General features: G+C 35.9%; 1 protein-coding gene across 2 annotated transcripts; it reads right to left on the bottom strand.

Moving 5' to 3' along the window:
- Positions 1-272: 272 nt before the first annotated feature.
- Positions 273-14,351, bottom strand: LOC135842594 (uncharacterized). Of its 2 annotated transcripts, XM_065360129.1 has the most exons (5): positions 14,125-14,351; positions 12,466-12,608; positions 1,595-1,801; positions 1,379-1,519; positions 273-1,282 (listed from the first exon to the last, which is right to left on the bottom strand). In XM_065360129.1, exons 1-5 carry the CDS (start codon positions 14,212-14,214, stop codon positions 742-744), a joined length of 1,122 nt encoding a protein of 373 aa, XP_065216201.1. In that variant the 5' UTR covers positions 14,215-14,351; the 3' UTR covers positions 273-741. The 2 variants fall into 2 exon arrangements, with proteins under 2 accessions (XP_065216201.1, XP_065216202.1); XM_065360130.1 differs by lacking the exon at positions 12,466-12,608 and having other exon boundaries at positions 14,125-14,334.
- Positions 14,352-14,591: the final 240 nt, after the last annotated feature.

Below are 14,591 nucleotides of genomic sequence, written 5' to 3'. Positions count from 1 at the left end.
GGTAGTGACGTAACATCAAGGTCAACGCACTCAGCATACTCAAATTCCGCAGAGAAAACGTAGTCGTAGATACATACAGACGATATACATACTTACAGATGTTTGGATCTTGGTTTAGAATTTCAACCAAATGACTTTTTTGATTGAACATTTTTTTTTTTTTTAACGGTTAAAAACAAAATATGTAAAATGAAATAACGAACCGATTTGTTTCTATCCCGGACGGGCCCCCATTTATGTAACCAACATGACAATACACAAAGTAAAAATGGTCATTAAACAAAATCATTTATAAAGAAAATATGAAAAATACATGGAAAAATAGACATTTATAAATTTCACGAATTCGCGTACATAAAAAATAATGAGAAAAAATGAAAGAACATTGACGTACAATGAATTGGAAAGGAATGAGAAACGCGAGCAATTTTAGCGAGTACATAAACAAAAATCAAAAAACCGAGCGCGGCCAAATATTATTGAAAACGTTCACGAACGCCTCGAAGAATTGGAAAATTTATCGGATAAATTTGGAATCAGAATTTTGGCCGTTGCACCTTCATTTGGAGGGAGGGCTAAAATCCGCAATTAAAAAGCTTGCAAAAAACTACAAGAAAACGTTTTTACTACATTTAAAATATTATACAAAACCCAACACGTTATAATCTGAAGAGGAATAACTTGCACAACTTTTATGCACAATACTAGCAACCGGATAGCCGCGATGAACGTGCCTCTTTATCACGTTGCCATGGTTACATTGCGCGGCGTCTCTCTCAGAAGCACCTTACAAAATTTCTGTGCTCCTAATGGAGGATTATTGATCAACGCATGCATGAAAACTAATTTTGTTCTTTCGTGGTAAATATACACCGCAAATGGTCTATTCACGTGGAATGGTTTGTAATCGATCTTATTAACTTCTCGAGTCTCTTGAGCTGAAGTCCATTCGCAAATAATCTCATCGTCGGAATTTATGCTGGTTCCCTTTTCATTCATCGACATCCACTCCCCCGTCATAAATGGGATCACGTAATCGATATTTTCATGATTTTCGTCGACACGTTGTAAAATTTGTTCATGATCGTTTTTTGTAAATTTACTAAAGGATTCCAACGACTGATTTTGGTTAGGTAACACTACGATCATGGCGAATTCACCCTTTTTATAAGGTAATCTAATGGCTTCGTATTTTTGTTCGACGTTGTTGTAATAACCGATGGTTTCCTTGGCGTTGAAAGCTTCGATATCGATTTCCCCTTTTAAGGTTTTAAATTTCATTCTGTAATATGAAGTGATGATTAGAAAAATAGATAAGAGTAAATCCTCAGGTGATGAGATTCATCTACAGATTCATATTATCATGTCGAAAGCTTACTCTTTAACGGAGTTGGCGCAGGCTTTTGGTGTATCCCAACAACTTGTGAAGCTCGATGCGGAGGCTATAAGGAAGGATTCTTCTTTCATAAAGTAGTCCACTCTTTGACGCGCTCGTTCGATTGTAATTTTACTCCGCCATCTGAAATTTATGCAAACAAATTGTAAAAAAATCGTATGTGATGTGTTTTTCAATGCTTGTAAATTAGCCAATTACTCGTCGAATAAGGCAAACATGGCTTCATTTGAATTGACGACACCGAGCGATATCTCGTAGGCTTCGGCGTGAAAGTACTGTTTCAAGTAGTCCGCGGACTGCTTCCTTGTGTTATTTGGATTGTAAAATATGGCATTCATGAATTGTACTTGGGCGTTCGACGTTTGAGCAAATTCATCGAGTATACCCGCCCATGCGGATGATGATCTGCGAACAAGTTCAAAAAATGGCTATACCTAATCATTGTAACAATGCAGAATTTCGTTTCTATAGTACCTACTTACATTAGGGTGGATCGTGAAAAACAAATCGGTGGATTTTGACCAAATTCTGCGTACACCAGAAACCTTCATTTTGAATTTAAAGTTGCCCACAATTTTTTTTAGTTCCGGAGGTGCCCCTGGAGGAAAATTTGGGCCCTCGAAGAGGAGGTATTTTCGAAAAAAATCATTTTTGTTCGCTCCTGTCGCAACACAACGGCTGTTTCGGGCAAAGTGACCCAGTCTCAAATGAAAGTACCTATACATATGTGAGATTCTGTGTCGATCTATGATATTACCTTCATAATTATAGAGTTCTAGTGAGCGGTTGAAAATTTGCAAATGAAGAGTGATATTCCAAAACTCGCTTTGTCCATTTTTATCAAAGTTGGGTTTTCAGTGGTACCTGGTAGATGAAGTATTAACTCACATTTCTACATCATCAACCTACCAAAATGAGGTGTTAAACTCACCTAAATAGTCAATTCACTAAAAATTTAAAAAAAAATAATGTTCCAAAAGGCGTTTTGTTCATTTTTATTGAAATTTTTTTCAGCAGCAGGTATTTAGTGGATGAAATGTATACCTACACTCCTACATCATAAATCCACCCAAATAAGTGCTAAACTCGCCTAAAAAGCCAATTTACCCGTTTAAAGGGAAACTGTTTTTCCTCTCTCCTGAAAAGTTGTGAAAATGGACAAAGCGAGTTTTGGAATATCACTCTTCAAATGGTCGACTTTTGCATTAATTCCTCTCTTGATAATATTTTCTTGCCAAATATTTCGTATCAATTAAGCCATAACATCGAAAGAATGTCATTTCTGAAACTGATGAAATATTCTGGAACGCAGTGGTGCCACCTTTTTGGCAATACAAGCAATTTGAATAATTTAAAAAAAAAAAATAACCAAAAACTTATAAATTTTTTTCAATTTTATTGGGAAAAATTATCGATACACGAATTTATTCAAAAATTAGCACAAATCGACGCAGGAATCTCACGGTTTTTTCAAAAATTCCTACTCTCTGAAGGCTCAAATCTGTTTGTCCAACTTCCAACTCAAAATGAAGACCTTTGCTGGATATGATCAAAATCTGCCAAATTTTTTCTTTTTGGTGATCCACCCTAACCTATGTACTTACAAGGGAACCTCTTCAGGTGTCACAATCCGATTTGAACGAGATCGTGATTTTTGGAAAGAACATAGTCTAAAATCGCCAAAACTAAATTTTCAGTTGCCCAAGTTCATTTTTCGATTTTTGGCGAACTTTTGAAAATTCAAAATTAACTGTTTTTGGCGATTTATGCGTTTTTTTCAAAAAGTACGTACTTGATCAATAAAAATGGTCAAAATAAGTCCCAAAACTAATATTAATTACCCAAATCCAAATTTCATCATTTCCAGCCATTCTGGAGCCTCCAGCGCGATTTTTCAATTTCTCCTGAATTTTGTATTTGCTCCAGAAGGCGTGAATATGACGTTGGGCGGCTAAAAGTCGAGTTGTATATTACACTCGACCTGTTTAACGTGTTTATCCACATTTGAGCCGATTTTGAGAGTGACACCTCAAAAGTGACTTTTTGGCCAGCTTTTTTCAAAATTAAAAAATCCAAAAAATCAGAAGTTTCCCGTTTGTGTGAAAATTTTTGAAATTCACACGAATCGCTGTATTTTGTTCAAAACTAACCCCTCAAATCCAAATTTCACAATTTCAAGCCATTCTGGAGCCTCCAGCGCGATTTTCAATTTCTCCAGAATTTTGTATTTTCTCCAGAAGACGTGAATATGAAGTTGGGCAGCTAAAAATTGAGTTGCATATTACACTCCACCTTTTTAACGAATTTATCTACATTTGATCCGTTTTTGGGATTGACATCTCAAGAGTGGTTTTTGACCAGCTTTTTTCGAAATTAAAAAATCCAAAAAATCAGAAGATAACAATATGTGAAGAAATTTTTGAAATTTACGCAAATCGCTGTATTTTGTCCGTAGCTAAGCCCCCTAATCAAAATTTCACAATTTCCAGCCATTCTGGAGCCTCCAGCGCGATTTTCAATTGCTCCAGAATTTTGAATTTGCTCCAGAAGGCGTGAATATGAAGTTGGGCAGCAAAAAATCGAGTTGTATGTGTTACACTCGACCTGTTTAACGAGTTCATCTACATTTGAGTCGATTTTGAGAGTGACTCCTCAAGAGTGGTTTTTTGGTGTGTCACTCTCGCTCCAAAACTGCTGGAAATGGTAGAATTTGCGCTCCGGGGGTTAGTTCTTGAAGAAACACAGCGATTCGTGTAAATTTGAAAAAATCCACACAAACGGGAACAGGTCGAGTGAAATATACAACTCGATTTTCAACTGCCTAACTGTATATTCACGCCTTCTGGAGCAAATTCAAAATTCTGGAGAGATTGAAAAATCGCGCTGGAGGCTCCAAAATGGCTGGAAATAGTGACATTTTGATTTGGGGGGGTTAGCTACGGACAAAATACAGCGATTCGCGTGAATTTCAAAAATTTCCACACAAATGGGAAACTTTTGATTTTTTGGATTTTTTAATTTTGAAAAAAGCTGGTCAAAAAACCACTTTTGAGGTGTCACCCTCAAAATCGGCTCAAATGTGGATAAAATCGTTAAACAGGTCGAGTGTAATATACAACTCGATTTTTAGCTGCCCAACTTCATATTCACGCCTTCTGGGGCAAATTCAAAATTCTGGAGAAATTCAAAAATCGCGCTGGAGGCTCCAGAATGGCTGGAAATGATGAAATTTGGATTTGGGTAGTAAATATTAGTTTTGGGACTTATTTTTATTGAATAAGTTATTAAGAACAAGAACGACTCAATCGGAAGTCTTTATTAAGCATACTAAATGAACATCATATCGATACAGAATACAACACATTGGTCAAGTTATATAGGAGGGGGAGAGTAACATTACGTCATGTTGGACGGACATTTTTGTAGTTGCGTACCTATTTGCAACACTCCCCCTCAAAAATGTTCAACATTAGTATACATAAATAATAGACATATAATTATGCAAGTCCAATTGCAGCTCTGTGAAGTTCAAATTTTACAATTGGAAGTGATTTCGTCAGAACATCCGCTGTTTGGAACCCTGTAGAAATCGGAATTAATTCAATTAATTTTTCATTACATTTCTCACGGACAAAATGATATTTTATATCTACATGTTTAAGTCTTTTGATATTTTCATTATTTGCCGATGAGATACATGCCCTGTTATCTTCATATATTTTTATTGGCGTATCAACACGTATAGAAATGCTACACAGCAAATTTCTAAGCCACATAGCCTCGCGAGCAGCTTCGGAGGCAGCTATGTATTCCGCCTCTGTGCTAGATAACGCAACACAACGCTGACGTCTTGTGTTCCAGCTAATCGGACATTTATAAAGCTCATAGAAGAAGCCGCTTGTACTACAACGTGATGTTTCATCATCAGCAAAACTGGCATCGGCATATCCGGTGATAATTTTGTTTTCAGTTTTATCATTGTGTTGTCTAAAGTATAATTTTAGATCGACAGTGCCTTTAATGTACCTCAACACACGTTTTACCAATTTCCAAACCATAGGATTATTTTTAGTTTGATAGCGACTAAGAATGTTTACACAGTAACTCAAATCAGGTCTGGTACACACCATCGCGTACATAAGACATCCTATAGCGTTTTGACAAGGCTTATCGCCACTAACTTCTCGAGAAAGATCGGCATGATCAATTTTTAATTCAAGTGGAGTTTTATGCGGATTTGCAGTATCCATTTGAAACCTTCTAAGAACTGTTTTTAAATACACATTCTGGTCGAGTGTGATGTAATTTTCAAAACGACTTACACGAATACCAAGAAATAGTCTAACTGGACCTAAATCTACCATTTTAAAATGATTTTTCAGCTCTGCTTTTATTCTCGCCATTGTCTGAATTGTTTTACAGGCTATTAAAAGATCATCAACATATAAGACAATGAAAATTATTTCATGAGCATTTACAAGGTAATATAGGCATGAATCGTAATAGGAATTTTTAAATCCCAACTTCTTCAAAATAGAGTCCAACTTTTCATACCAGCATTTAGAAGCCTGTTTTAGGCCATAAAGTGATTTTTTTAGTAGACAAATTTGCCCTGTTTTAGCTGGAAAACCTGGAGGTACTCTCATATAAATTTTTTCTTTTAAATCGCCATTTAAAAATGCTGTTATCACATCCATATGATCTAATAATAGACCAAAATGTACAGCTAATGCTACTAATATTCGAAAAGTAGTAATACTGGCAACTGGAGCATATGTATCATGATAATCTACGCCATATTTTTGAGAAAAACCTTGGGCTACTACACGCATTTTATGCCTAATTGGATTACCAAATTCATCAGTTTTGATGGCGAATACCCACCTACTACCAATGATATTTATTTTTTCAGTTTTTGGAATCTCAACTAGTTCCCAAGTTTTATTTTCAGTCAATGATGCAATTTCACATTCTTTTGCCTGTTCCCATGCAATTCTATCACTTCGATTTTTTATCTCATCATAATTTTTAGGCAAATCAATAGAAAATGCATCATTACATACAGATTGGTAGGTAATAGGATCACCATACCTATCTGGTTGCATTTTTATGCGTTTACTTCGGCGCACCTCATGTGATTTCTCCTCCTCCCCCTGATTTTTAGATTCAGGTGAATTTTGTTCACCATTATTTAAATTTAAATCTGAAGTTTGATAATTTTGAAATTGTTTCATTTCAACATGAAAATCATTTTCAATTTGTTTATTTTCTGAATCTTTTGTCTCTGAGGAATTGAAGGAATTTTCATTCCATGTGATGCTTCTAGCACAAATAAATTTATTTTGGTTTTTAACCTTTAATTTGTATCCATTAGGCACATAACCAACAAATATACATTCAATTGTTTGATCTTCAAACGTTAAGGAAACATTTGGATTTTTAGCAAATGCTGTACATCCAAATACCCTTAAATTTTCGACATTAGGTTTTTTATTATACCACATTTCGAATGGAGTCTTACTCTCTTTGAGAGCTCTTGTAGGCGTTCGATTTATTAAATAGGTGGCTGTTAAAATTGCCTCACCCCAATAAGATTGAGGTAATTTTGCATTATGTATTATTGCATGGGCCTTTTCAACCAATGAACGATTCATACGTTCAGCAACTCCATTCAATTGTGGTGTGTACCTAATAGTTGGATGATAAGCAATTCCATTCTCAGAGCAAAATGATCGAAATGAAGTTGAAAAATATTCACCCCCATTATCACAATATAAAGAGTTGATTTTTAAATTGAAATGACCAGTAGCTTGGGCTAAATATTCTTTAAATTTTTCAAAAACTTCAGATTTTTGTTTAATTAAGTAAGTGGCAGTATAATGAGTATACCCATCAATAAAAGTCACGAAATAATTTTTATGATCAAGAGAGGGAGGAGTAATAGGACCACAAACGTCACTATGAATTTTATTTAGAGGGCGAGTAGGTTTATTCAACTTTTCTTTATTGAATGGTAAATTAACTTGCTTACCTTGTACACAGGGCACACAAATATCATCAATAATGGAAATACTTTCGTAATCTATACCATCAAGCATTTTATCTGAAATTATTTTTTCAAGTTTTGTGTTACTAGGGTGACCTAGTCTCTGATGCCACAATTCATATTCATTTGATTTCCCTTGTACAAGATAGCAAGATTTATTCAAACTAAAATTTACCATAAACTGATTTGAATATAAATTCAACATACCTTTGGCTAGTGTAACTTCGTTTTTACGAATTTCAACATTCCCAGGTTTGAATACAATTTCACACCCTTTATCAGTCAATTTTTTAACTGATAATATATTTTGAGGAAGCTCTTCAGCAAAAAGTACATCTTCAATGACACCATTTGTTAGACTGATCTTCCCTATTTTTGTGGCAATGAGGAACTCATCCTTCTTCGCAATTTGAATCCGCCTGGGTGGCTGCAATTTCTGCACATTCGTCAGCAACGAATCATCATTGATAATGTGGTCAGTGGATCCGGAATCAAGCACAAATTCAATTTTCTCCGAGACGAATTTAGCCCTTTCGACAGCTCCCAGCATGAAACACACAGGTCCACTTGAAGACAGGTGGTATGATTTCGGATCAGGTTTTGGATCAGGTTTCTTCTCTGCATCATCAGGTTTTGGTTTATTGAAACATTGATCTTCATCATGCAAACGATAGGTTTTACAGTATTTGCAAAATTTCTTCTGCTTCTTGCTTTCATAAGGTTTCTGGAAAGGTTTATTTTGTGGTTTCTTCCATTTGTTAGTTTTATTATAGATTTTCTTCTTGAAACCAGCAGACTTCGCGGACAAAGCTTGTGGAGGAATCTCATCAGATTTGTTGACTTTGAGTTTAATTTCATATTCCAAAAGACGATTTTTAATGAATGGAATAGTCACACGTTCATCAGTCAAAGTTTCAATCGCCGTAATTACTCCATCATATTCTGATGGAAGTGTCAACAACAAATGGCAAATCACATCATCATCAGGCATAGTTGCTCCAGCAGCTTTCAGATCAGAAATCAGGCCTTCAAATTTTGAAAAATGAGATAGTAACGAATTGCTTCCCAATTTCATCAGCAAAAGTTGTTTACGGATCATAATTTGTGTGGCCAAGCTCTTCCTTTCATAAACTGCATTCAAATCATCCAGAATAGTTTTGGCAAATTCAGTACCTGCTGCTTGTCTCACAAAATCATCACCAAGATGATAAATGATTTCACTTTTTGCAACTGCGTTTTTCTTCTTCCAGGCTTCTGTTGGGGCAGGTGGAATAGCTTCAGTGACAAATTTTCTTAATTCTTGTGCATCCAATGCACATAACATGCGATCTTTCCATATGGCATAATTTTTGCCAGTAAAACGTTCGAATTTTAGAAAACGACGCGAATCACTATTTTCACCCATAATTGTTTTATTTCAGAGTATTAGAAACGATAAAATCGCACTTTACTTTTAAATACGCGATCACGTTATTGAAATTTTTCACTCAGTTACGTTAGGCGCAGTGGAAGTCGCGAACTGTGTCCATAACCTATTGAATAAGTTATTAAGAACAAGAACGACTCAATCGGAAGTCTTTATTAAGCATACTAAATGAACATCATATCGATACAGAATACAACACATTGGTCAAGTTATATAGGAGGGGGAGAGTAACATTACGTCATGTTGGACGGACATTTTTGTAGTTGCGTACCTATTTGCAACAATTTTGACCATTTTTATTGATCAAGTACGTACTTTTTGAAAAAAAAAGCATAAATCGCCAAAAACAGTCAATTTTGAATTTTCAAGAATTCGCCAAAAATCGAAAAATGAACTTTGGCAGCTGAAAATTTAGTTTTGGGGGTTTTAGACTATGCTCTTTCCAAAAATCGCGGCCCCCTCATAGAAAATCACTACTAGTGACTTCAAAAAATTACTAGCGTTTCTGAAAAAGTTACTAGTGATACCGAAAACGTTACTAACGCTTGTACTGACGCTACTAGCGACCAACTTGACACTACTAGCGACCAACTCGTCACTACTAGTGACCAACTCGTCACTACTAGCGACCAACTTGTCACTACTAGCGACCAGCTCAACACTACTAGCGACCAGCTCGACGCTACTAGCGACTGACTTGACGCTACTAGCGATCAGTTTGGCGATACTAGCGACTGTCTCAACGTTACTAGTGAATGATTTAACGCTACTAATGACCGAGCCGACACACACTGGACCGGCCTAATGAAAAGTGCGCGCATGGACCCAAAAAAAAATACCAAATGAATATGTTTTTTTTTTGGTCCTGTAGAAGGTACATGCTTCCCCGAACCCAAAAACACTCAAAACAAAATTTCCCATTGCCCCGTCCCTCCCCTAACGCGACCGATCGTTGCGCGCGACATTGCACTGTCGCGTGACACAGCACATTGGCACTTATGCAGGTAATTGCTTGCTCTTAATTAGCGGGTAAAAACGCATGAAAATTTATGGAAAAAACTTTATTATTAAGAGAAAAGTGTACTTTTTTGAAATATTTGAGCAAGATTCTCTAATATGTTACTGTTTACAAAATAATTGGTAGCAAAATAAGCAGTACTTTTAAGCTGTTTTTACCTGTTCATTGTACAATTACTTATTTGGATCAAGGTGGATCAAAAAAATTTTCGTGAAAATTTATTAATTTCAATGTGTTTTTTACTATTACGATAGTTCCAGCTGCGGAAACTTGCGGATTTTCGATTTATTGACTACTTTTTCAAGTTAAAACGTGTGAAAGTTGCAAATTTTTGCTGAAATTGAAGTTTCTGCAATCTTTCGTGTTTAGGGTTCCAAAAGTCTAAGACTCATGATCCGGGGGTTTTCGAATACGCTTAATCCATTTTTGACATCATTTTTGTGAAATTTCTTGAAGGTGGACCAGGGGAGGGGGGTCAAAATCCAAATTTCGCAAAAAAAGTCGTGTTTGGTATCAAAATATATGTTTTTCACCTCCCTGAATCTATTTCTGGAATCATTTTTGTGAAATTTCCCAACCGTGGACCAGGGGAGGGGGTCAAAATCCAAAATTTGTGAAAAAGCCGTGTTTGGTATCAAAATGTATGTTTTTCACCTCCCTGAATCCATTTCTCACATCATTTTTGTGAAATTTCCCAAAGATGGGCCAGGGGAGAGACGTTGAAATCCATCTCATTTTTTGGAAATTTCCAAATTTCAACCCTCCTCCCTCCCATCTACCACCCCTTGAACCCTGAACCTCAGAATGTAGAAATTGTCATGTGTAAAATTCGAATTCTACGCCTTGGAAAACCTACATATCAATATGTATGATCATTTTTTTGAAAATTTTCAAATTTCAACACCCCCACCCCCCTTGAACCCTGAACCTCAGAGCGTAAAAATAGTGTGAAATTCGAATTCTACGCCTTCGAAAACCTACATATCAATATGTATGATCATTTTTTTGAAAATTTTCAAATTTCAACACCCCCACCCCCACCCCTTGAACCCTGAACCTCGGAGCGTAAAAATAGTGTGAAATTCGAATTCTACGCCTTCGAAAACCTACATTTTGATATGTATGATCATTTATTTGAAAATTTCCAAAATTTTGAGCGAGTACCACCCCCCCCAGTGGGGTTAGGGGTAAAACTGATACCAAAATCGAATTTATCGTGAAAAATTACATAAGGGAAGGTCATATTTTTCATGTCGTAGGCCATCATTTCTCAAAAAATTGACATGCGCGCACTTTTCATTAGGCCGGTCCAGTGTGCGACACTAGTAACGAGTGAAAATTAAAGAATTACCAAAAACCATAATTTTGAAAATTTTCCGCTTGGGCCAGATCATTTTCCTTTTTCTATCTCCGACCAAAATTAGATAGTAGCAAAATTGACTTCTCACATCACAAAATAATGTGATGTTTTTAGGATTTTTTCAAAAAAAGATCCTCCGCTGCATTTCAGTCAAACTACCAGAAATCCTCAATCTAAAACTCCCTTTTTTTCGCCGAATATCTGGAAATAATCATATAACATTTCAATTTTTTGCCAAATTGGTTATTTGTGAAAATATAGAAATTATATCCTGAAAAAAATGAAGAATTGTCAATTGTCAAGAACTTTTGTTGTGGTTTGCTCAGTTGCTCTGGCCCCATTTATATTTTCAATATTCGGAGGGGGAGGGGAGGGGAGAGGAACGGAAAAAAATTTATGAATTTTGCGAATAAAGCCTAAATTTCAGTCGAAAAATTAAAAAAAAATCGAGGTACCAGCCCCCTCGGGGGGTGAGAGGAGGGGAGAGGAACGGAAAAAAGTCCATTTTTGCGAATAAAGCCGAAATTGCAGTCGAAAAATGAAAAAAAAATTTCGAGGTACCAGCACCCTCGGAGGGGGGAACGAGGGGAAGGGGATAAGGAAGGGTCCATTTTCGCAAAGAAATATCGAATACAAGAGTATGATACCCATTTAATGTTTATCTAGAAATATTAACACACCAAAAACTCGGTTTTAGTTTTGTAAAAAATCATCAAACTTGAATTTTTTTAAAGTCCAGAGTGCTAAAAAGTGCATATAAATGTTTCAAACACCTCAACTTCCAACGTCCTCAGTGGCCTAGTTGGTTAGGCAGGTAACTAGAGAGTGAGGGGTTGCAGGTTCAAACCCCACGCCAGGCATGAAATTTTTTTTGATTTTCAAAATTTTTTTGGGAAGAATTCGTTGTTCTAGGAGGGTCTACGAGTAAATAGCTGCCATTAACATGTTTTTGTCATGATTTTCAGTGCAAAATGCGCAAATTTGCGCGTGTCACTACTATTGACAAACGTTACTAGTCATTAGTAACGTCTGTCAGTAGTAGTGACGCTACTTGCCGAAAAAGTGACTAGTGTTTTTTTTTAGTAATGACGCTAGTAGTGATTTTCTATGAGGGCCCGTTCAAATCGGAGTGTGACACCTCAAGACGTTCCCTTGTTAGTAGGTACCTATGTATGTAGATGTACTAAAAATTAAAATAACGTATTTGTAATTCATTTACGGGTCGAATTCGATGTCGCGTTTAATTATTTCTGAAAACACGTGCGCTGATAGTGCAGGATACTCAAAGTTCATATCTGAAGGAGATACCCTCCAAACAGCTGGTGTTACCTCAGATATACGAGTAAGTACGTCGTCTTGAATCTAACGTGATGATAATCACAGGAAGAAAACCAAATCAATCATTATGCTTACAATAATTAGATATAAGTTGTGGCTCCTATTCTTATAGTCATGTGAAGTTTGTTTGGGTTAGTTATTTTGTTTTACTTCCACCCTATAAAGTTATTTGTTTTTATTTTGAAAAGAAAAACAATTCGACGCGACGTTTACATTAGTAAAGCGCTTTTATTGCCACTTGCCAATGTAAGTTCACTACACTCATATTTATTTACATCAAGTATTCAAATTAATTATGTGAATAGTTTTTGAATAGGTAACTCTTTTAATTTTGTATATTTGACATTCGCATCACACCAAAAATTTCCAACATTATCGTTCAGTGGCAAAATGTATTTTTTGGGCAAGAAACCGCAAATCATGATAAATCTTTGAAATTTGGTATGATGATCAAGAACACCAAAAAAAAAATATTTCCAAGCCCAACAGGCGATTGACAAGTCCCATAGGAGGGTGAGAGGTGATTGGGAGGACGGATTCACCCCCTTCCCGAAAATGATATAGATTTTTCATTTTGGTTAAAACAGGGCGGATTCAAAACAACTATACTTTCGAAAACTTACCACAAAAATCAATATACCCTACCTTATACATTTTGATGATCATCAACTCCTTACAATGAAAAAAAGTGCATTTTTTGTGACGCTTCCTCCATACGTCATTATTTTACCCCAACCCCTCTCCCCCGCCCCAAAGTTTGAACCAAAAAAATCATAAGATTTCTGCAAACATTGACCACAAAAACGTACATTCTAATGCATATTATATTGGTCTTATGCAGAAAATGTCACCCTCATCTATTATAGTCCAACATTTATTACTTTTATCAAAAATCCCCCTCCCCCGCTCCTTGAATGCAGTATCATCCCTTTAGCTTCGACCAAAATGAAAATTCGATAGCATTTTTGAAATCAGCATCCTGGAAAACCTACATTTCGATATACATGTCGATTTTTTATGAAAAGTAGACCCACTCCCCTGTATACGGTCAGCACCCTCTGAGATGGCATTGAAAAAATTATCGCAAATTTTTCACAAAAAATCGAAATATGCATTTCAGCACGTGAAAGTCTGCCTGCTGTTGTATTTTTACGTGTTCTTTTTATTCAGCATCGTTCGGTTGAAAACAATTTTCTGCCTGTAAGGGCTCGTCAGTAAGTAGGTAAACATATTATTTTTTTCAAAAGCACGAATCGTCGAAAACGTTGAATTTTGAATTTTTCAAAAATCCAAAAATAATTCGGGCAGCGTTGCTTTTTCTATGGATTGTGATCCCGTTCAAATTGGATGGGGAGGTGTGCGTAAAAAAAATGTGGGCGAAATTAGAAGGCCCAAATTGACATTGAAACCGCGATCTAATTGAATGAAATGACCTAATACGAGGTATTAATTTTCCAGTTGAAAAAATTATGCGTACGAGTAATAGACCTACCCATGCACCTATTTAAATTTTCATTTTTTAAAATAAAAATCATTTTACCTGTTCTTCATAATGATGTGGCGAATATCGCGATTTAACGAATAAGAATTGCCCCACCACGAAAAATAAGAAAGCCACTGTTCGAAACATCACTAATAATGTAGATAGGTAAAATATCAATTTACAAATATTAGCAAACTCGATTATTTAACCAGTGAATATTCAATTAAGTATTGTAAACTCCTAACATTTGAAAAACTAATCACGAATGTTCATTTCACGAACGAATCATTACCCTTATATTGAAAATTGCTTGAACCAAGTATTTTGCGTGTCGCAAGAGTGGGGGAATTGAAACAAAGGGAACGAAGGTACATATTTTGAAAAATTACCTAATCGTAAGTTCGACAGAACTGTGGTAAAAAAAAAATACTTACGTGCCGAAGACAGAAAGACGTGACGTTGAGCGAGCACAGAGCTTTTAGTACCTAAACAAAAATACTTACGTGCCGAAGACGCGAAGATGT

Source organism: Planococcus citri, chromosome 4 (assembly GCF_950023065.1).
Source record: "Planococcus citri chromosome 4, ihPlaCitr1.1, whole genome shotgun sequence".
NCBI classification, from domain to species: domain Eukaryota; kingdom Metazoa; phylum Arthropoda; class Insecta; order Hemiptera; family Pseudococcidae; genus Planococcus; species Planococcus citri.
This window is presented reverse-complemented; position numbering and strand designations above follow the sequence as displayed.